The sequence below is a fragment of the Vicugna pacos genome, chromosome 4 (genome assembly GCF_048564905.1).
Source record: "Vicugna pacos chromosome 4, VicPac4, whole genome shotgun sequence".
In the NCBI taxonomy this organism is placed as follows: domain Eukaryota; kingdom Metazoa; phylum Chordata; class Mammalia; order Artiodactyla; family Camelidae; genus Vicugna; species Vicugna pacos.
In genome coordinates this window covers 58,361,911-58,382,703 of record NC_132990.1, presented here as the reverse complement: position 1 = coordinate 58,382,703, position 20,793 = coordinate 58,361,911, and the positions used below count along the sequence as shown (strand labels likewise).

Here is a 20,793-nt window from a genome sequence, read left to right as displayed (position 1 = left end):
ATAGCCTTCTAAATTTATTTCTATGCCTATGTGAATATATAAAGTATAGGATTTTGTTTTTTAAAACAAAAATGAGGTAACATGTATCTATAAATATAATTCTTTTATCATTGCTCTTTCATTATCATCATATTGTGGACATCTTTCCTCAAGGCACTTTCTTTTTAATAGTAGCATTACAAATTTTTTTTTCTGGATGCCTTTTAGAAAGTGTTCCTATCAGATTATTTTAGCCCTGAATTTGTATTAAGGTCCTTTTTAAACTTTGGTAACTGTAAAAATCGTAATGGTTTAATAGAAACTTTAAAATGTTTTTGTTAATGGCCATACTTTTTGAACTAATAATATTCTGTGAATCTTTTCTGAGGAAACACTTAAAAATATTGGGGAAAAATCCATAAGCCCAAGAGGTTTTTTTTTTTTTTTAAGTTAAAAATATTTGCTACCTATAAAGATAATACTATTCTTAAGAGAAAGTTCAGTACTTGAGGAAAAGCATAAAGAAGCAAATTATCTGAAATCCAACCATCTAGAGATTTTTTTTTTTGACATTTTGGTGAGTTTATTTTCACCATTATTAATTTGCATATGCATAAGTTTACACTGTGTCACTGAATAAAGATATTTATCATGCTTTTGAAAGTCTGAATAATTATTCCATTTTTGGAGATACCATTATTTAAACTGCCTCCTGTAAAATGATATTTAGTTTATCAGTTTTTTAATAATTTAACCTGCCACAGTGAACATTTTTATATCTATCTGCACAGCAGGTAGTTTTTCTGTAAACCAAATTCCTACAAGTGGGGTTGGAGAATATATTTAAGAAGCTGTTATTTTAAATTGAAGTGAGGTTATCTGTGAGTTTAAGGTTACTGAGTGAAAATACATGCTTCTCTTTAGACCATGAGTTTCCCTTAAAAAATCTGAAGTATGCACTTTTATTTTTTCCTCTCACCGCAAGTGATCCTAATTCCTTATGAATTACAGGTAAGAAACAAAACTTCTTGGAGATTGGTTGAAAAGTATCATAGGCTTAAAATCTGAAAGTATATACCTTCTGTGGTTCTGTGGTTCAGCTTCTCACTGAGGGCACACTCTGCTACTTTGTCAGCACTGACTTATGGTCCACTTTGGCTCAAACTTTTAGTGATGGTTAGTGATTCCCTTTTTAGACATCTACAGTTTTGGTAGAAAAATGTATCCCCCTTACTGAGCTGAAATATGTTGCTTCCTAATTTCTACCTATCATTCCTGTCCTCAGAACCACGGAAATTAAGTCTGTTGCCTCTCTCAGATGACATTTCCTCAGCTATTTGAAGATAGCCATCAAATCTTGTTATTTCCTTCTCTTTTCTAAGGGAAACAGTTTTCTCCCCCAGCTATACCTGTATCTCCTATGTTGTGGTTTCTGTTTCCTCCCCCAGTCTGAATTTTATTCCTGATGTGGTGTTACGGAGCAAACGTCACTGAAACAGTCACTTTCCCTGGTGTGAGTATTGTGCTTTTATTAACAGACACTCACATCAGTTGTACTTCTGACCGGCTGTCCTCTTCCCATTCTGTACTTGTGTAGCTGAGGTTTGAACCTAAAAGCAGAACTTTGCATTTCTCTCTATTAAATTTAATCTTATTTGATTAGCCCATTGTTCTGGCTTGAGGATATCTTTTGAATCATTTATGTTGACTATTTCCAATTTTGTGAAATCTACGATTTCCATTAATATGCCTTCTAGCCTTTCATTTAAGTTATCGACTTCTAGTTTAATAGGGTGGGCCAGATTACCCCCAGGTGGTGTACCACTGAAGCCTGTCCATTTGCTGAGGTCATGTTATTTTGTTTCAGCAGTTTTTTTGCAGTTGTCAAAATCAACTGCTTTTATTTTCCCTTGTGAATATTGGAGCAGCTTTTCTTCTTTCTTTTTCTGGCAGTGCCTTTTTTTCTCCCTATGGTTGAGAAAGCAGACTGGAGCCAGATTCCTGGGTTCTTATCCTGACCCTGTCACTTTTTAGCTGTGTGACCTTGGGCAGGTCATTTCTCTGAAGCCTCAGTTTCTTTTATCTGTAAAATGGGAGTGCTAATAGTACTTATTTCCTGGGGTTATAAGGAGTAAATGAGTTTTGTATATATAAAGCATTAGAACAAGGCCTGGCCCATAGTGTTATATAAGTGTACTATTATTATCCTCAGAATTTGTTCTGAGCTCTCCAGTCATATCTCAAATTCTCTGAATTCCCAGAGTTAAATTTGTCTTGTCTTGCAAGCCTGAACCTTTTTGAAGCAACTGTAGTCTCACTTCCCATGTGCTCGTATAGCTGGGGCTTAAGGTCTCTTTAATATTTTATCTAATAGAGTTGCTTGAAGAATACATTCATATCCTTTTCATTGTGAAAGAATCAGTGCTCATTAAAGGCAACTTGGTAAATACAGAAAAAAGTAAAAGGAAAAACAAAATCTTACCACCTAAATACAACTTTTTGGTAGGTTTCTTCCCCTCCCTGCCCACCATGCGTAGATACAATCATATCATATGTGTTTTTTGTATTTTACTTTTTCCTTAATAATGTCTTAGGAGTATTTTAAATTATGTAGTCTTTGTTTAAAAAAAAAACAACCTATTTTAATGGTTGTGTAACATTTCATTGAGTGAATCATCCATGATCACTTACCAGTTATTGAACTTTTAGGTTGTCAACTTTTAACTGTTCTAAATTAGACTATCTTTATATTTAACCCTTTTTCAGAATTTATCATTATTTAGTAAGATCCCAAAGCTGAATTCTCAGGCCTGAAGCTAGAAACATTTTTAAGACCTGAAGAGTATTTGACGGGTATGATCAAAATACAATAGGAGGTAGGTTTCTGTCTTTTGTCGTAATCATATCAGTTCCTTTTTCTTCCTTCTCTGAATTACAGTTTAAAGTCCTTGTTTTGGTTTTAATTTCCCTACCTTTTTTTCAAGGTTCAGGTTATTTTGGTAAGTTCTTGGTGCTCACATTTGTTCTGGGCTATGTATTCTTTCCATCTTTTGTCCATGTTCTATTAAAACATGAGGTTATTAAAGAGTTTCCATGTAGGCAATGCTGAGGCTTTGTGAGTCCTAGAGTCGCTTAGTTTTAGTGTGGGGAAAACTGTGGAGGGGATCCTGGCTGGTTCCCATGTTCTCAAGTCCTGCTGTTTTCTTCCTCTGGTAATGTTTTTTTCAGCTACAGTTCTTCAACTGTGTGTAACTGTGGACTAGGTTCTAACCATCTGTTACCTAGATTATTTCAGCAGGGTCACACTTCAGCTGGCTGCTTCCTTTCTAGCTTAAAAAAAATTATTTTCATGGTAATGGGCATATTTCATAAGCTATAATGGAATCTTTTAACCTGATTCTTTTGGGGAAAGCTTTCTTTCTTTTGTAAAACATTAATCCATAGAGAAAAGTAAGAATTCTACAAGATGAAGCTCTTAATTTAAATACATGGCTTAAAAATAAAATATTTTACCTTAAGTAACTTTATGCATATAGTAGTTTTTGAACTTTAATGTGTCTTAAATTAAAACTGTATTTATGTACTTTTTGTTAAAGATATTTAAATAAGATCACTACATGGGATTTCAAACTTGTTTATTTCAAAACTTGATTTATCTAAGCAAGAGGAAAACCTACTCACATTCCGTTTAGCACCACCAGCCTGCATCTTATCTGTCTTATATCCGCAGTTCTCATGCTACATAGATGCTTGCAAGTTTTGTATTAGCATATGTTTATTTAATGTGTGTATATTTTATAACTGTGTCTATATTTCATTTATTTAAGATCTGGACGTTGGTAGTTGGCTATGTGTTGACTGTTTCATTCAAGTGGAATGCAAGCACTGAACGCTACTTGAGAGCAGTTTCAATTCCTGTCTGGATTATATTACTTTTTCATTTAGGTGGGTTCCTTTTTCTAAGAAAGTCTCGCTTAAGGTCAGCAGAGGCTGACTGTGAATCCAAGTGAATTTTTTTGAAGCTTTATATGTTGCATTCAAAATTCTTTAAAATAATCGTTTGAAAATGTTCCGCTTTAATCTTTCATTAATCTTTAACAAAAGTGTTATTCTTTAAAGTGTCTACTTTTAGTTATATTGAATGTTCATTTTTAAAAAGGTCTTTTAAAAATAATTTTAAAAAGTAGAGCACACTCGGACTATCATGATCATTTCTGAGTGTCGTACTTAAGGAGGACTCCTTAGCAGTCAAGGGTGATAAGAGGTACTCAAAATCATGTGTGAGAAACAGTTAAGGGAACCAGAGATGTTTACTCTCAATAAGAGAAGGGCGCTGGGGCTACAGAGGTGGGGAGGAGGTGAAAGTGAGGACAATATCAAATATGGAAGCCTGTTTCAAGTATTGGAAGGCTTGTCCTGTGAAAGAGTGGTTTAAATAGATCACTGTAACCATGAGGGAGAGATGTCAGAGCAAGGAGTAGCTTCAGAGAGACAAATCTCTCTTCAACTTAAGGATGATCATTGTCAGAGCTACTCAAAGTAATGAGTTCCCCGTTATTTGAGTTGAGTGGCTGCTGGGATGTTGTAGAGTGAATTTTCAGGGACTGTTTTATCTCCAAGCCTTAAGTCTATGAAAACATCAAGTTCTAATTTAAAAACAAAATTCAGTAACTTAGAGTAGTAGAGAGCGTATTAGAAGTCATTTTTAGAGCTACTTATTGTTAAAACTAAGATCGCCTAATATCTGATGGGGCTCATTTTTAATTTAGGGAAGGCAGAAGAAGGAGACAGGCAGGTATATTCATGAGACTCTAGACTAACTCAGGGAAATGCAAATGGCTTTTTTCCCTTGGATTTTTTTGGGGGGTGGGGTAGGGTGAGAGGTAATTAGGTTTACTTATTTATTTTGATAGAAGTACTGGGGATTGAATCCAGGACCTTGCACATGCTAAGTATGCACTCTTCCATTGAGCTACACCCTCCCCCCTACAGATGGCTTTTGATCCTAGCCCTTGTTAGCATTTTTGTCCTGTGCACTGAGGATACAGTTAAGCTTTTTGCCATGCTCTTGTGAGCCACTTTATCTTTTCTTGAGAGAGAACATTCACACCCGGTGGTATTTCCAGGAAGTCAAATCAGGCTCCATGACTTTAGGTTCTATGCTTAATGCCAGTCATTCTGGGGCTAAACAGGGGATTTCATTTCGGGATAGTCCTAAACCGCGGACGTGCTTTAGATTGGATTTGATCCCTCAGGTGATACATGCCCCTTAAAGGTAGGCTGGGACGTACCCAGTCCTTTAGACCAGAGCCTCTGAGAGCAGGGCTGGACTTCTGAGAGGAGCCCTGAATTGAGGTTTCAGCTGTCTGGTGGCCTTTTAAAAAATGTTTTTTCCACTTGAAACAATTTTGTTATTAACATGTATGCCAAACTGTTCTGTCAGTCTACTAAACTAAGTCTTTTAAAGACAAGTGCTAGGTTTCTGTTTCACTAAAAATGTTCATTCTTAATAATTTGCAGCATCCTTGGCTGGCTCATGGAGAATTCCGGTATTCCTGGTTATTGTTTTCCTGATGTCCGTGGGCACCCTCTATGAAAAACAGAATGGAAAAGAATCTTCTGGTAAGAAATAGGGCATTCTGTTAATATTGCTGTTAAGTATTTGGGAGAGTAGCTTAATTTTAAAAATAAGTTATGATGAAGAAAAAAATGCTATGTTGAACTGCTTTAAATCAGTGGTGTTTCCTGAACAAAAAATAAATTTTAAAAATAGGTGGTTAGATCATGCCCCACCTCCCCATCTCCTTTTTTTTTTTTTCGGCATTTTTAATTGAGGTTTAATTCATATAACATAAAATTAACCACTAACCATTTTAAAGTGGCACTTAGTACATTCCAAGTGTTGTGCAGCCATTATTTCCAAGACATTTTCATCACCCCAAAGGGAAGCCCTGTGCCCACTAAGCAGTTAACCATAACATTAGGTCATCTATTTGAGATCTTTCTCTTTTCTTACTGAAGACACTTACAGCTATAAACTGCCCTCTTAAAACTGCTTTTGCATCCTATAAGTTGACATATTGTGTTTTCATTTTCTTTGGGTCAGGATACTGTTTGATTTCCCTTACATTGATTTCTTCTTCGATACATTGGTTACTCAGAAGTACGTTGTTTAATTTCCACAAGTTGTGTCCTATCTAACAAACCATTGCCAAATCCAAGGTCGTGAATATTTACCCCAGCTGATCTTGTATCCTGCGACTGCTGAATTTGTTTATTAGCTTTAATAGTTTTTGCGGCTTCTTTAGGATTTTGCAATTGTTAGATCATGTCAACTGCAAATAAAGAGAGTTTGACGTCTTCCCTTCTAATTTGGATGCCTTTTATTTCTTGCCTGGTTTCTCTGGCTGGAACTTCCAGTACAATGATGTATAACCATGTTGTTTTAAAGATTTTTGAGGTACCCTGGTTGTAAGTGGCCTTGGTCCAGAGGAGTTTGTTAAAAATACAGGTTTCTAGTGAGTTGTGAGGAGGTGGATGGGTGCAGTGGCTAGGTATAATCGTGGACCTGAGATCATCAGACTGAACTTAGTTATCCAGCCATGTGGAAACGGCTGCGACTAGAGGGGGAAATTTGAACAGCAGATTCTACGGTGACTTAACATTTGTCCCTTTAAACATAAACTACAAGAGCAGATTACTAATTGTAGCAGATTTTTTTAAAGAAAAAAATTAATTCCTCAGGTGTGTTTGTTACAGTTAAGTTAGAAAATACAAACAAAAAGAAGAAAATAAAAATCACTAAAACTCCCACTGCCCACAGATGATACCAAAATGTTAACTAATGGCTTTAATGCTGTTTTTTTTTTTAAAAACTTTTAAAAGTTTTTAAAACTTTTTAAAACAGAAGAAAACTGGATCATAGTGAAATTGGTTTGTAACCCTCATTTTAATTGTCATGAACACCCTTCTGTGTCAGTGAACATACTTCTACATTGTTTTTAGCATCTGCATTTTATGCTCATCAGGAGGCTATTTGTGGCACTCTGGTGTATTTGTACAGCTGCTTTATAGAAGTTTTTCAATTATGTTACTCCTGTATTTATTTGGTAGATGAGTGATGTCTGACAATTGTTAGACATCTTCTATTCATAAATATTTGTTTAAAACTTTAAAATTAATACCTGAAACAAAGAAACTTTAATTACTTATCTCTCTGACAGTGGAAAACAGGAAAGATTTTATTTTCTTTTGTATTTTGCTGTCTTTCTGAGTTTTCTTTGCTCGGCCTGTCTTCCTGGTCACAATCTGTCAGACTCTGTGGGTTATATATCAAACTAGCTGAAGTAAACTTCCTGTCTTGGCAACTACGATAGAAAGTGTGGTGGTTTCCTTTGATTAACTTTGTCTCCTTTCCCCTTTTCCCCTAGTAGTGGTGGTTCAGGCAGCTCTGCTTGTCCTTCAGCCCTCATCCCAGGACAGTTTTCTCCTTTGTTTTACTTCTGGCATCTCTTTAAAAAACTTTTTTTTCAATTGAGGTATATTTGACATATATCATTATACTAGTTCTGGGTGTGCAGCATAATGGTTCCGTGTTTGTATATATCTCCACGGTAAGTCTAGTTAACATCCATCACCTTACATAGTAACCAGATTTTCTTTGAGAACTTTTAAGACCTACTCTCTTAGCAACTTTCGAATCTACAATAGAGCATTATTAGCAGTAGCCACCATGCTACATTACATAGCTGTGACTTACTTCTTTTATAACAGGAAAGTTTGTACCTTTTGACCCTTCATTCATTTTTCTCACCCCCCCACCATGGTCTCTGGCAACTGTGCATGTTGGCATGCAAGTCAGATTTCTGATAATTGTATTTTAGACTACTATAAGAAAAGAAATCACAGAGACAGAATAAACATTGAGGGCGGATTTGGAAATGTTGGTTTTCCTCGTTTTGTTTATGTTCATTGCAGCCTATTTCAGAATAGGTTATTCTTGATCTAGTATCCACTTTTATGGACTTCTAGTGTAGATAATCCTCATCGTAGGATAAATTATTTAACCATTCTTCTTTTTTTTTTTTTAAATAAATTTCCGAGTATTTTTTTCTTCTTGCCCCTAGAACTTTGTTTCTTTTAGGCCTCAGAACTCAAACCATATTAGGACAACCTTTCCCTTCTTTATAGTCAATTCCTTCCTGTAGATGTCACTGTAATATAGTTAGGCACAGGAATGCTTCAGTGTACTGCCCTGGCAGCGAGTGCACTTATTCCTCCCTTGTCATCTCCGCGTCCCATTGTAGGGTTTGTTCTTATATCCTAGTCACCTGTGTGTTCATCTTTCTCTATGTCTTCCGAACTTTTGAATTTTTTTTTCCTTTTCCAGTTTTATTAGGTAGGATTATTACAGTTCGACTACACACACACATTATATTGCATGTAAATACGTACGTACAGTGTACTGCACGTTTTTTTAGTTTACATATATGTATTGATCATTGACAGATTAGAGCCTTAGCTTTTTAAAGTTACATAGTTATCAAAGGAATAAAGCCAACTACAAAATGAGAATCAACAGAATGCGGTAACCCAATCATAGAGGACAGTCAAATGTGCTTATACATATTCAAGAAATCAATCATCTTGGTTTTAACTAATAAGTAGTTCCTTTGTGTGCTTACTACTATTGTTATTATTTTTTAGATTCCTCATATAAGTGATGCCATATGGCATTTTTCTTTCTCTTTCTGGCCCACTTCACTTAGCATGACAATCTTCAGGTCCATCCATGTTGCTGCAAATGGCATTATTTTATTCTTTTTTATGGCTGAGTAATGTTCCATTGTATGTATGTACCACAACTTCTTTATCCAGTCATCTGTTGATGGACATTTGGGATGTTAAGCTTTGAGTCTTTAGCTGCTGTAGAAGCTTTTATGATCTGTGAGTCACTGGATTCACAGAATTAATCCTTCAGTTGTCATCAGAGTCAAAGCATGAATTTTAGTTTCTAGATCCAGAAAACTCTTCTTGTGGGTCTTGCTGAGTTAGTTTCAATGCTTCCTTTGGAACCTTACTCTGTGATTTTTCTCTTAGACCTTGGGAGCTCTTACTTGGTATTTTCTGGAACCCCAAGATAATGTGGGAAGAATGTTAAGTGTCTCCCATGCTTTTAAATGTACTATTTTTTTAATCCACGTATAAAACATCTCCCACCCCAAACCTTGTAAAATAGGTATCTCCATTTTGCAGATGAAGACACTTAATTTTAGAGATTAACTGATGTGCCCACAGTCCCACAGGTGGAGCTAAGATTTAAACTTAGGTCCTTGACACTCACATATACCCAGTGTTCTTTCCCTTCATCAGGCTCCTTGACAAGCATCAGTCATCCTGAAAAAGTATTGGCTGCTGATGCCTCTCACACTCAGTTGTAGTTGTTAACTCCTTCAGTCTTCATGTTGGCCCTGGTGGCCTACCACAAGTATGGTACCTAGCTTCTCTGCCTCCCAGAGCCCAGAAGTCTTTCTTGGCAGAAACCTGGAATCCAGCTTTGGTGTGTTCCCTCGGCCTGTGAGAAAAGAGAAACACTAACATTATTGTTCTGTTTGGTGGGTGAGGCCCTGTTAGGCTCTTTAAACATGCTATCTTATTTAATTTTCTTAGTAATCCAGTGAGATTGGAATTACCCTTGTTTTGTAGATAAAGGAACTTAGGCGCAGAGGGCCATTTACTCTGCATATGAGAAGTACTTCTTCAAAAGCAAGGCAAACAACAGGCATCAGCTGTATCCTTCATAGCCTGGACACCCAGGATGAGAAGTACAGGTAGTTACACCTGGGCCTGCTCCTCCTGACATTGGTCATTGTTTTATAAGTGACCAGAAGTACCTTGGTGGGGAAGGCTTCAGAGTTGCCCTAATTGTTTGGGATAGCATGCGACTTGAACAAGTTTGGTTCAGGTAAGCCCTAATTGGAAGAAGAAAGAGAGCAAACTGAATTTTTTTACTGCTTCTCCCACGTTCCCCAGCTCTGCCGCTGTCAGTTAAATAGGCCCAGAGAAGCTCCTAGTGGTCCACGTCCAAGCGCTTGTTACTGACCAGTAGTACAGTGAAGTGACGTTAAAAGCCATTGAGGAGGAGATGCGTTTTCCACATCAGTAATGGAAACAGAAGCCTTCTTCAAAGGGAAGTTTACGTGCTGGGGAGATTTACTTGATACGAAGGGCCTCCTTCCAGGAAACATGGATGCATTCCTGACAACTGCAGCCGTCCCTGTGAAGGAGAACAGAGTAGATCCGTTATCTCCTTATTTGCACAGGCTTCACAATATATTTTCCCCTGATTATTAAAAAAAAATTATTCTGCTCATTGTTGATTTAGCCATATTGACAGATATCATCTGAACACGTGATCTCTTCCTTATACGTGAGGCTAGGAGTTTCTGTCCCCTGGTGCGAGGCTGCTAGTGTCAGCCGTCTGCTTGTTTGGTCTGGAGTGGGCTCCGTTGTTAAGGCCTCCAGTTAGTACTGGCCCTGTCCGTGGGTAGGCTGACACTTGAGACCTTGGGCGCTCTTTCCCTTCTTTGTTTATAGCTCTGGAGTCCCAAGATTATGCTCCCTGGCCTACGTGCCTATTTTTAGCTGGGGCTTTTTTCCCAGAACCATGACTTGCCTAGATTCTCGATCCTAACATTCTCCTCTAACTTATCAGCTTTCTGCCAAAAACCCTGGGGTTTTTGAAGTGCAGAAGGGTACCGCTAGGCAGAAGTCGTCAAAGTTCATATGTCTGATAAGTAGGAGCAGTTGCCAGATCTTATACCCATAATTTTTAGATACTTTTCGATTTTTCTCTGTGTGCTGTTCCTTCAGTTCCTTTGTGAAGTTTCAGTCATTCTAAAAATGGGCTGAATCATTTGTCTGTTAACTAGGGTGGTAGTGCATAGCTTTCATTAATTTAGCTAAGATTTACTGAATGTTTATTGGTGACCTGAGCAAGCTGGAGAAAGTTTTTAAACCACAGTTGTGAAGATTTAATCTGTTGGTCTTAACTTTCCCTCAAGTCTTTTCGTTGCCAACTGTATGTAAGATATTTTGTGTACCTCTGTGGGGAAATCTAAAAATGTTTACTAGGTGGGGTAAGACTTAGGGAAATGGCTATAAGATGAAGTAGGAACGGGACGAGAGGTACAGGCGAGTACTGTAGGGGTGCTGGTGGCTTTTGCTTAGTTTATCCTGTCAAAGCCAGCAGTTTTGATACAGATGGTGGTAATAATAATATCTATTTGTTGAACTGAAATCTGTAGAGTCCCACATACCAGGCATTGTTTTACGCATTTTATATGTATTGTTTCACTTAATTCTCACATGAGATAGGAATTTATATAAGCCCCATTTCACACGTGAGGAGACTAAGGCACCTAAGTCTTAAGTAACTTGCCCATGGTCATCCAAGTGGTAAGAAGTAGACCCAGGATTTGCACCTGGGCAGTCTCGTTTCCTCACCTGGGACCCCAGCCACTGAGCCGCACTGCCTCTGTGAACAGTAAACACGAGCCCTTCCATCCTCTGGTCCTGTTCTCCCTCTGCATCCTTCCACCTCTCCACTCTTGTTGTACCTGTGTCCCATCCTTACTAGACTTCTTTGAGCAGCACACCCTGCTTTTTTTTTTTGCCTTTGTGTTTTTATCCCTGCTTTTTTGTCTTGCTGGAAAGCTTTTCTACCTCTGTCCTCCAAGACACGCACTTCTTCCTTTCACCCCAAGATAAAGCTATTCTGTTTTCTTTATCTGGCTAACTTGTTTAAGTGGATCTAAGGGAAGCCATCTCTTATTATTTTTGTCAGGTGGTCCCTATACAGACTCTTCCCTGACCTTCCAAGCATGACTTCCCCAAATATTCTACACTTACCTCTGCATTAGCTCTTAACATACTGAATCATAACTGACAGTTTAATTATTAGACTGAGCTTATTAGTCTTAAGTCTCTCGTCTCAACACGTAGCCTACTCACTTGTTTGGTAAATAAATGCTTAGTGGGAGTTTAGAAGTATAACCCAAATGCAGCCTAACTGAAAGTCCATATTTGAGGAGTGATGCAATGACCTTGTCATTGTGGAGTTGCTTAACCATCAAGGGACTTCTTTTTCTGAGTCTCTCGGAGATGAGTCACCACTTCATTAAATTACTTAAAAAGAGGCAGACTTAGTAATCGAGGACCCTAGACTAATTGTTAATCTTATATAAGAGAATACTTTGCTTTTTTTAAATTTTGAGTGGAAGCAGTTTTTGTTTTTTTTTGTTTTTCCTTGTGCTGTCCAGGCCATTAGTCATTAGGTATTACCAACCTTTGCTCTTGAGTGGAGCCTAAGAAATCTCTTGTGGGTGCCCAGGGACCTAAGACCTTTCTGGTTTCCACAACTTCTGTCCGGAAGTCTAAGAAGAACTTTATTATGTCGAAAATGTTCATCCATTTTCCCTACGTGTTATCTATTCATCACCAAGTCTGGTCCACTTTGACTATTCCATGTTTCTTAAATGCAGCCACTTTTCCAACATCTCCCCTGTTGACCACTGCAGACCACGCTCTTATCGTGTCTTGTCCGTAGTTGTGCAGTAATGTACTTCCTTGGACTGTCTCTTAGTCCTCTGTAATCTGTTCATGACTGAACAGTAAGAATGATCTTTTTGTATCTCGGAACTGATTGTTTACAGAGTGGGGAGATGTAGTCACAAAAGGGCAACATGAGAGATTTTTGCAGTGATGAAACTGTTCTGTATCTTGTATCCATGCTGATGTTCTGATTGCAATATTGTACTGTAGTTTTGAAAAATATTACCATTGGTGGGGGTGGGGGGTACTGGATAAAAGGTAGAGGATCTTTTATTTCTTACAATTGCATGTGACGTTACAGTTATCTGAATAACCTAATTATCTAAAACTCTTCAGTGCTTTCCTGCTCCTTGTAGGGTAGAGATTAAAGTCTTAGTACCGCCTCCTGCCACTTGCATCACCTGGCTTCCCATCTCCAGCCTTGTTCATTCAACACCAGTTTCCTACTAGCCATCTGTGTTCCGACACACTGACCTTTCAGTCTCTTTAATGAGCCAGCCTCTTCACTTATAGCTTTCCTGTTCGCTTCCTTCTATCTAAAATATTATTTGCCTTCCTTTGGTTAATTCCTCCTCATCCATTGTATGTTAGCTTCATTTTGACTTCTTAAAGAGAAGCCTTTCCTGATTCTTCAGACTAAGTCAGATTTCTTCTGTTAGGAGCTCATGAAATACCCAGTATTTTTTCTTTATAACAATCATCATGGTTTGTATACATTCATTTATGTAGTTCTTTAATTCGTATCTGTCTCTTCCACTAGACTCTTTGGGGGCAGCACCTGTGTCTTTATCCTCAGCATTCAATACTGTGAGTAATTGAACATGTAAGACATGAAAGACACTGTCTTTCTCTCTCAGCCCTGTTCTCTTACTGGCATCTAAGAAACACCTCAGATACTTAGGCCAGGAGAGTAGGTCCTTCTCCAGGCATCTGACTTACTCTGTCTTCCTAGATCATGAGTTTGAGTTTCTTTTGGATTGCCTAAAAAAAAAAAAAACAAACCTCTTCCAGATCATAGAGGCATTTATTAGAGGAAGGATAGGATGTGGTTGAGTGAGAGATGAGTTTGATCCTGTGGCGGAATCTACCAAGGAGCCATATCAGGCCCTGGCCTGCTTACCTCTGGGAGGTGGCCAGCCTTGGATTTGTTGGGTATGCAGAGTTTATTTGGAGCTGTAATTCATGACCTTATAAAGATCATTGCTCTATTCATTGACTTGGCAGAATTTTATGTTGTTGCATTGAATGTTGGGCTACCAAAAGTAAGGTCCCAGCTGTATGAATGTGGGTGTGTGCATGATCGGGGGACTAGGAACAGTCAGCATTCTTAGTTGGACAATGGAATCCATGCCAACTGGTCTAAGTAGAAAGAGGTATTGGTTCACATAAAGAATTTTTATATACAGGATTTTTGGAAAAAACAGGTAATTAAGCTTGGATCTGACAGGCAGAAGCAATGCAACCCAGAGAAATGGTCAATAACACCAAAGGACTGTTTGATTAGAAGTGCCTCAGCTACTGCTGCCTGCCACAAAGTTAGGGATCAGACAGCAGAACCCCTGAAACTTCTGCTAAGTTCCTGCAGAAAAACCATATGCCTCCATGACTGTGTTTGACATGAGAGCTTCCGAATTATGGTGAGTCACTTAGGGCTTCCAGGTCTGCGCAGGTGTATCCCATGTGGAACTGCAGCTGCAAAGAGTCCGGAAAATTCAGTCTTTAGCTCTCCAGTCCATAGGGTGCAGGGAAGCATGCTAGGACCTGGTATCGTGTGAGCTAGTCTGTATTGTCTGCCATAGCAAATTAAAGGTTAACCAGTACAGATGGACCTCATTGCCCAGTGAATTTTTTTTTTTTTTGAATCTAGTGCAAATGGTTAAGTCTAGTTTACCACTTGGTAGGAACTTAACATGGGGACATATAAATATGTGAAACAGGATGATGATGATAATTTAGGTTTTCAACTAGTGGATTTTGCCTGTGCTGAATTTTGAACCTTATAGGTATACAGTTAACCCTTAACCATGTTGAGGTCAGGGGTGCTGATTCCATGTGCAGTAAAAAATCTGCAAACTTCTCTCTCTCCCTCAAAGACAAAGAAGTTGATAACTGACTCCCTCAAGGGCAGGAAGCTGAAATAGTTTGGGTAGAATCAGGATTCAGATCCTAGTTCTTTTGATTCTTATGTTGTGCTCTCTAATCAAACAAAAACTCTTTCCTACGCTTAATTAAAGATCTGTAAAATGAAAATAAAGATACTATATTTACTGAAAAAAATCCATGTATAAGTGGACCTGAGTAGTTCAAACCTCTGTTGTTCAAGGGTCGGCTGTATATGGTTTTGCATGATACCCAGACATTTGCATATTCACTCATGGGATGTTATTGAGAGCACTGAGTATGAGCTTTTCCATACTGTCGTCGGAGCTAGTGATACAAAGGAGAGTAAGTCTGCATTCAGGAAGCTCACAGACTTGATGTGGCAGTGTTTTTCAACAGAGGTGTGCATTAAAATTAACCTGTGAAGTTAAAAAAAATAAGAGTGGCAATCCACATTTATATATCCACTGTCTGCCACACGAAGGTCCCAAATGAGAGCTACACAGAGAATCAAGGAACCTGCATTTTTAGCAGACTTTCCTGTTGATTCTTAAGCCTTCTCCCTTGGTAAAGAACCATTGATCTGGTGGGTCAGTAATAACCATTTTGTTTTATTGCTATTGAAAACTTAGCACTGTGTTTCAATTTGTAAGTTATTTCCCATTTTGTTCATTGCCTTTAAGAAGCTTTAAAAATGCACGTTTGTTTTACAGGAGCAGAGTTACCAGGGCAGGTTATCTCCATGGCAGCTTCTACTCTAGCGACCTTGGCCATCTCCATCACAGGGTATGAATCGAACGCTGAGGACCAGCCCTCTACCCAGCCTGCAGGTGACTGGCGTTGTGAAGAATGCCTTCCCAATCATTCTGGAAAATGAAATGTACATGGAGGATAAAATTAAGAAAGACACTAGCATCACAAAGTGCTACTTACTGGTCCTTCATTTTTCTCTGTTTCCTATTTTTACATTTTTTCTTCTCATCTTTGTTCTCATGTATCAGTTTTTTCTTACATTTAATTGTTTACCCTCTTAGGTTTCTTGTCTTGATTCTTCTTTTTTTTTTTAAGTGCTTTTCTTTTCTTCTTTTTTAAGTTATTCTTTCTCACTTTCCTTACATATTATTTCCCTTTTCTTGGTGTCTCATTTACCTTTGCCCATATTTTCCCCCACTTAATCCTTTTATTTTCTGTCTTCTACGACTGTCAGTTCTCCCCTGTTGTTCTGTTTTGCTCTCTGTATTTTGCTTTTGTTGTTTTGTTTCCTTTCTCCAGCTTTCTTTCGTTTTTTATTTTCCTTCTCCCAATCATTCATTTCCCTGGCATTTCTTGCTTTTCTTCTCAAAGTTGGCTTTGTATGCGCATGCTGTTAATATATTGACTGTTTGCCTTAAAATTGACCCGTCTGGTTGTTCTGGATTCAGTGCTCCTGTGAGATCCAGCTGGTAGGTTTATACCGGCTTTAAAGTCACCCTGTCCTTACACAGAGTTCAGGAATGTGAAAGGCCATCTCTCTCTGTGCTGGGAGGTCCATTAGTGCCAGAGGTTTTTGAGTTAAGGAATATTTTTCATGAGTACTTCTTGAAGAACTGACTTTAGAAAAGTCTTGAAAGAAGGGATCAGCTAAGAAAAAGGCATTTGGGGTAGTAGAGAAATTTATTTTTCCTGCACGTTGAGCCATGTTTTTGAAGTGGGGAAGGGATGATATTTTGGTTATGAACTTACTATTCTAAGTATCTGCCACATCTGCCAACATGAAGTTTCCAAATTAGAAAGATATTCAGGGAGCAGAGTCAAACAGAAGCATATTATAACCAGCTCGGGCTTTAGCCACAGACCTCAGGGTAAAATGTTAGTTCTGGTGAAGTGGACTGACTTAACCATGGTGCTAGTTATATCAGTAGTGGAAATGTACTCACAGCTAAGTATTTAACATAAAAAGAGACAATAGAGAAATTATAATACAGCAGTCAGAGGGCTACTATGTGGTTGCTTATGAAAATTATGAAATAACAGGGAAAGACATCCTTAGAACAAATACTTAGCACCTGCTGTATGTCAGGTACTATTATGTGTGCTAGGAATTCAGTGGAGGGGAGAGCAAGACAGACAGGGTCTTAGCTCTCCTGGAGCTGATATTTAACTGGAGAGAGAAAGTGGTAAAGGTTGTAAGTGGAAGATGTTACAACTGTGTAAAACTATGTAAAGACAGTTGGGCAAATAGAGGGTTGGGATTATGCATGTTCGCTTATTTCTAGACTTTATAAAATATGATATACTTTTATCACTAACTTTTTTATAAAAGGCAAAATGCAGGTTTTAGGATCTTATTTCCATCATCATGGTGTATTCTGAGTAATATTGCTTTAAGAGTTGCGTGACTTCTGATGTATATGGTATATTTTGGTAAAACTAGGAAACAGAAATAATAACTCTAGTGAAATGTAAAACAGTAGTTGCATTGTTAGAAAACAATGCCTCGTGTGAAATAATTCATGTGATATACCAGATCTGAACATTCCTCACCCCCAGCAAACTGTCATTTCTTATATCTTGTTCTAAGGGAAAGACATGCTTCAAAGCCCTGGGTTCTTCTTGCAAGAGTAGTCGGCTCCATTTAAATGAAATGACCCTGAAAAGCCATATTATTTCAGAAATATCTCCAAATGCATCTATAAAATTACATTAAAATAGAAATTTTTAAATATAAGAATTCTATATACTAATTTGTTGCTTTATATGGTTTAAGTAATTTTCATGGGCTAATTACAATTCTGATCTACTTTGTCAAGTGTTTTTCTTTAGTTTTTTGTTTAAATGATATATGTATCATTAAAAAGCTTGAACAGTGTAAAGTGTATAAAGTAAAAAGTAAAACATTTCTCATTGTCTGTCCTACCCCACCAGCAAGCAAATTTCTCTAGATTTAAACACTGTTGGTATTAATTTCCCACACACTTTTTCATTGCACATGCAAACATATATCCAGGTCTTTTTTTTTTTTAACCCAATGTAATCATACTATCAGAATACATTTTGAAGTCTTAAAGGAAGGTAGCCTAGCTAATTGCTCTGTAGTACTGTTTATTAATGTGGACTAGTATGTGGGTGATTTTTTTCTTTCCCTCTTCAGGGACAGAAACCATGGACCGAGGAGAACCCCCTCCAACACTGTCTTCATCTTCTTCACCCTCCTCCCCTTCACCCACCTCAGGCAGACCAAGGCCTGAAGTTGGAACATTTCTTAGAAAGAAGAAAGCTAGCGATATCTACTTTGTGTCCCTCGTTTGGGCCATCATTGGAGTCCAGATCTGGTTGAATCTGTGGATCGTACAGCTGCTGCCAGTGCCTATTGCAGGTAATGGTTAATTATGATCTTGCCTTGAAGACTTTTTTTTCTTTAGCTTTTAGATTTTAGTGTTTTAGATACTTTTACCGTCTTTTTGAATAAAAAGGGAGAGCAGGCTGTGAACAAGGTAGCCCCCAAAAGGTTTTTACAACCTATAATTAACCTGGGCTTATTCTAGAGACTATAGGCACTTTCGTAGGACCTCTCCAGAGATTTGAAAGTGCTGATGAAGGAATTGTTGAACTGGTATGTAACAATGAGCTCATGGTTCAGAGTAGTCAGCTGGACCATTAGATTACAAGACCAGGGCTAAGGACACAGAAATCCCTGGAGTTAGGGAAATTCTAGTGACTGGGGTCAGTTATCCAGGGTCCAGACTTCAAGGCAACCCTCACAGGAAGTAGCACCTCTGTAGTCCCACTACCTTCTTAGCTGGTCTCGCCTGCTTGAAGGGCCACTGCACCGTCCAGCTGCAGAGTACCTTCGTATTGTGGTCTGTGCCGAGTCCCTACTGACGCTGTGCCATGAACAGCACACTCGTGATAGCCCTGCTTGGACCCACCCTGCTTCTCTACTGGACCGTGGTAAAAGATTCACACATACAGAGCAGCATTAAGTAGAGAAACAGAAACAAATGAAAATGTTACCCTGCGGTAGTATAAAATCATGATGCGTATGGAATACCTTATACTCTTCTGGTTACTAAACATCAAAGGAAAGAACAAAACATGGCAACTGCAACTATAATAACCAAGGAGATTAGGGCATGTCAGGGGTTAGTATTCTTTTCCCCGGGAGGGTAAGGTGTGAGGGGCCAGGATTGCAGTCACTGGAATCTTCACGGTCAGAGTAACTTCTGTTTGTATGGGTTGTGAAGTAATCCTTGACCCCTTCACGGATTCAGACTTCACAGAGAAGGTGGCGTATGGGTGGGTGGGGATTGTGTGAAAAGTTATTTGTCCCAGTTACATCAGTTTGGAATATTTTGAACTTTCTTCCCTCCCTCCTCCTCCTCAAAAAAAAAATGTCTTTTACACTAGCTTTACTGGTTTAGAAATATCACGTGAAATTAAGTGATCTTTTCATGTTATAACTTTGTAAGCTACCTTTTGTTGATGTATGTGTTTCTCATTTATCTTACAGTCTGGATACTCAAAAAGCTTGTGATTCACTTCGGCGTGGTGGACTTCCTGGAGAAGCGTGGCTCTGTGTGGTGGCAGGTTATAGAGAACTTCCTGAAGGAGCGGCAGGAAGCCCTGGCACCATGGCCAATCATCGGGCTTGGAAAATTCTTGTTAAAAGTTGATAGCAAGGTATGGCATTTTAAGAACTTCGGCTGTTTTAATGGAGTTTCTATCTTTCATTGTCTAAAATACTGTCTTATGGCATATTAGTGTTCATGTTGTAATTGTTGATAACACATTAAATGTGTGTGATGAAATTTAAAGCCTAGAATTATGGTTTATATAAGGGTGGGATAGATTTAGTTTGAATAAGTATTGCACAAGTATTTTTCTGTCTTAAAAATGGGAGAAAAAGATCTTATGGAACTCCTAGTTCAACTTGCTCATTTTGTAAGGACCAAATGGAAATCTAGAGGGGTAAAGTGACTTGCCTAAAGTTAAATAGCCAGGTAGGGGCTCATTTCAGTGAACATTTTTGGAGTAATTTCCGTGTGTCAGACACTGTGCTAAGTCCTAGGGAAACTCAGATAAAGCAGGGAAAACTAGACACAGAAGCTCTGGTAAAGAGGCAGCAAGCCATTGAAATTTAAAGGCTGTGTTAGATTCAGAGGCTTAGTGGTTAAGAGCATGGGCTCTGAATCCAAACTCAGGTTTCAGATCCAAGTCCTGTATTAGCTTTATGACCTTGGGTGGGTTTCTTAACCTTTCTATTCTTTGGCTTCTTTATCAATACAGTGAGAATAATGACAAGTATCTCATAGGATGGTTGTGAGGGTTAAGTGAGTCAATATGTGTATAATTTTTAGATCAGGGTCTGGTACACTGTAAGCTCTGTATTAGCTCTTATTATAATTTGTGGAGGAAAAGTATGTACAGGATACAGTGGTAGTACTGAGCAAGAAATGACTTACTGTTGATGAGCAGTGGGAGAGGGGAGGATTTCCAGAGGACGTGATGCCAGAGCAGATTTTGAAGCATAAGTAGGGCTTTGTTAGGAAGACATGGCAAGAAGAGCAGGTGGATGGAGCAGTGCCAGAGCACAGAGACTCCCGCAGTGGGAATTCTTAGGGAACACCAGAAAAGTGATCATGGCTATGATGCGTGAAGTATGTGTCTAACATGTATTGGGTGTACTTTAGGGAAAACCCTGCAAAGAGCATTGATAGTCACTCTGGTGATATGCTTTTTAGTCTTTATAGTTTTTATATCACTAATAATGTCTTAAATCCTATTTTTACTGATTTTTAAATTATGCGTCCACTAATTAGCATTAGTCATTACAGTGCTAAATATTGTGAGGTGTAGACAGGTAATGTTTAAGTGAGAAAAAGCAGGATGTTGCATATAGTAGAAAAATGTGTGCCTAAAAGATGGAAAAGGAAGGAAATCAGATTCTTAGCTATGTCTGCTTTTCAGCCAGGTGTTCCAAATGAGCGCTGAAATGTTTTACTCTTTAAATAATGTGAATTAAGTAATATTATAAAATTACAAAGTTCAATGAAAATGTAGCATATGAATATGACTTCGTTTATTCAAGGGCATCCTTTTACTGCATGAGATGCGAAGGAATCT

At 38.2% G+C, this 20,793-nt stretch overlaps 1 protein-coding gene across 1 annotated transcript in view; it reads left to right on the top strand.

Annotated features, from left to right (window-relative positions):
- The window catches only part of TMEM245 (transmembrane protein 245), an 80,284-nt gene that overhangs the window by 5,496 nt on the left and 53,995 nt on the right, over positions 1–20,793 (top strand). The window contains exons 2-6 of the mRNA XM_072959876.1: positions 3,807–3,924; positions 5,500–5,601; positions 15,405–15,521; positions 17,822–18,046; positions 19,181–19,350. Coding sequence (XP_072815977.1) covers positions 3,807–3,924; positions 5,500–5,601; positions 15,405–15,521; positions 17,822–18,046; positions 19,181–19,350 — 732 coding nt within the window. The remainder of the gene's footprint in view (positions 1–3,806; positions 3,925–5,499; positions 5,602–15,404; positions 15,522–17,821; positions 18,047–19,180; positions 19,351–20,793) is intronic.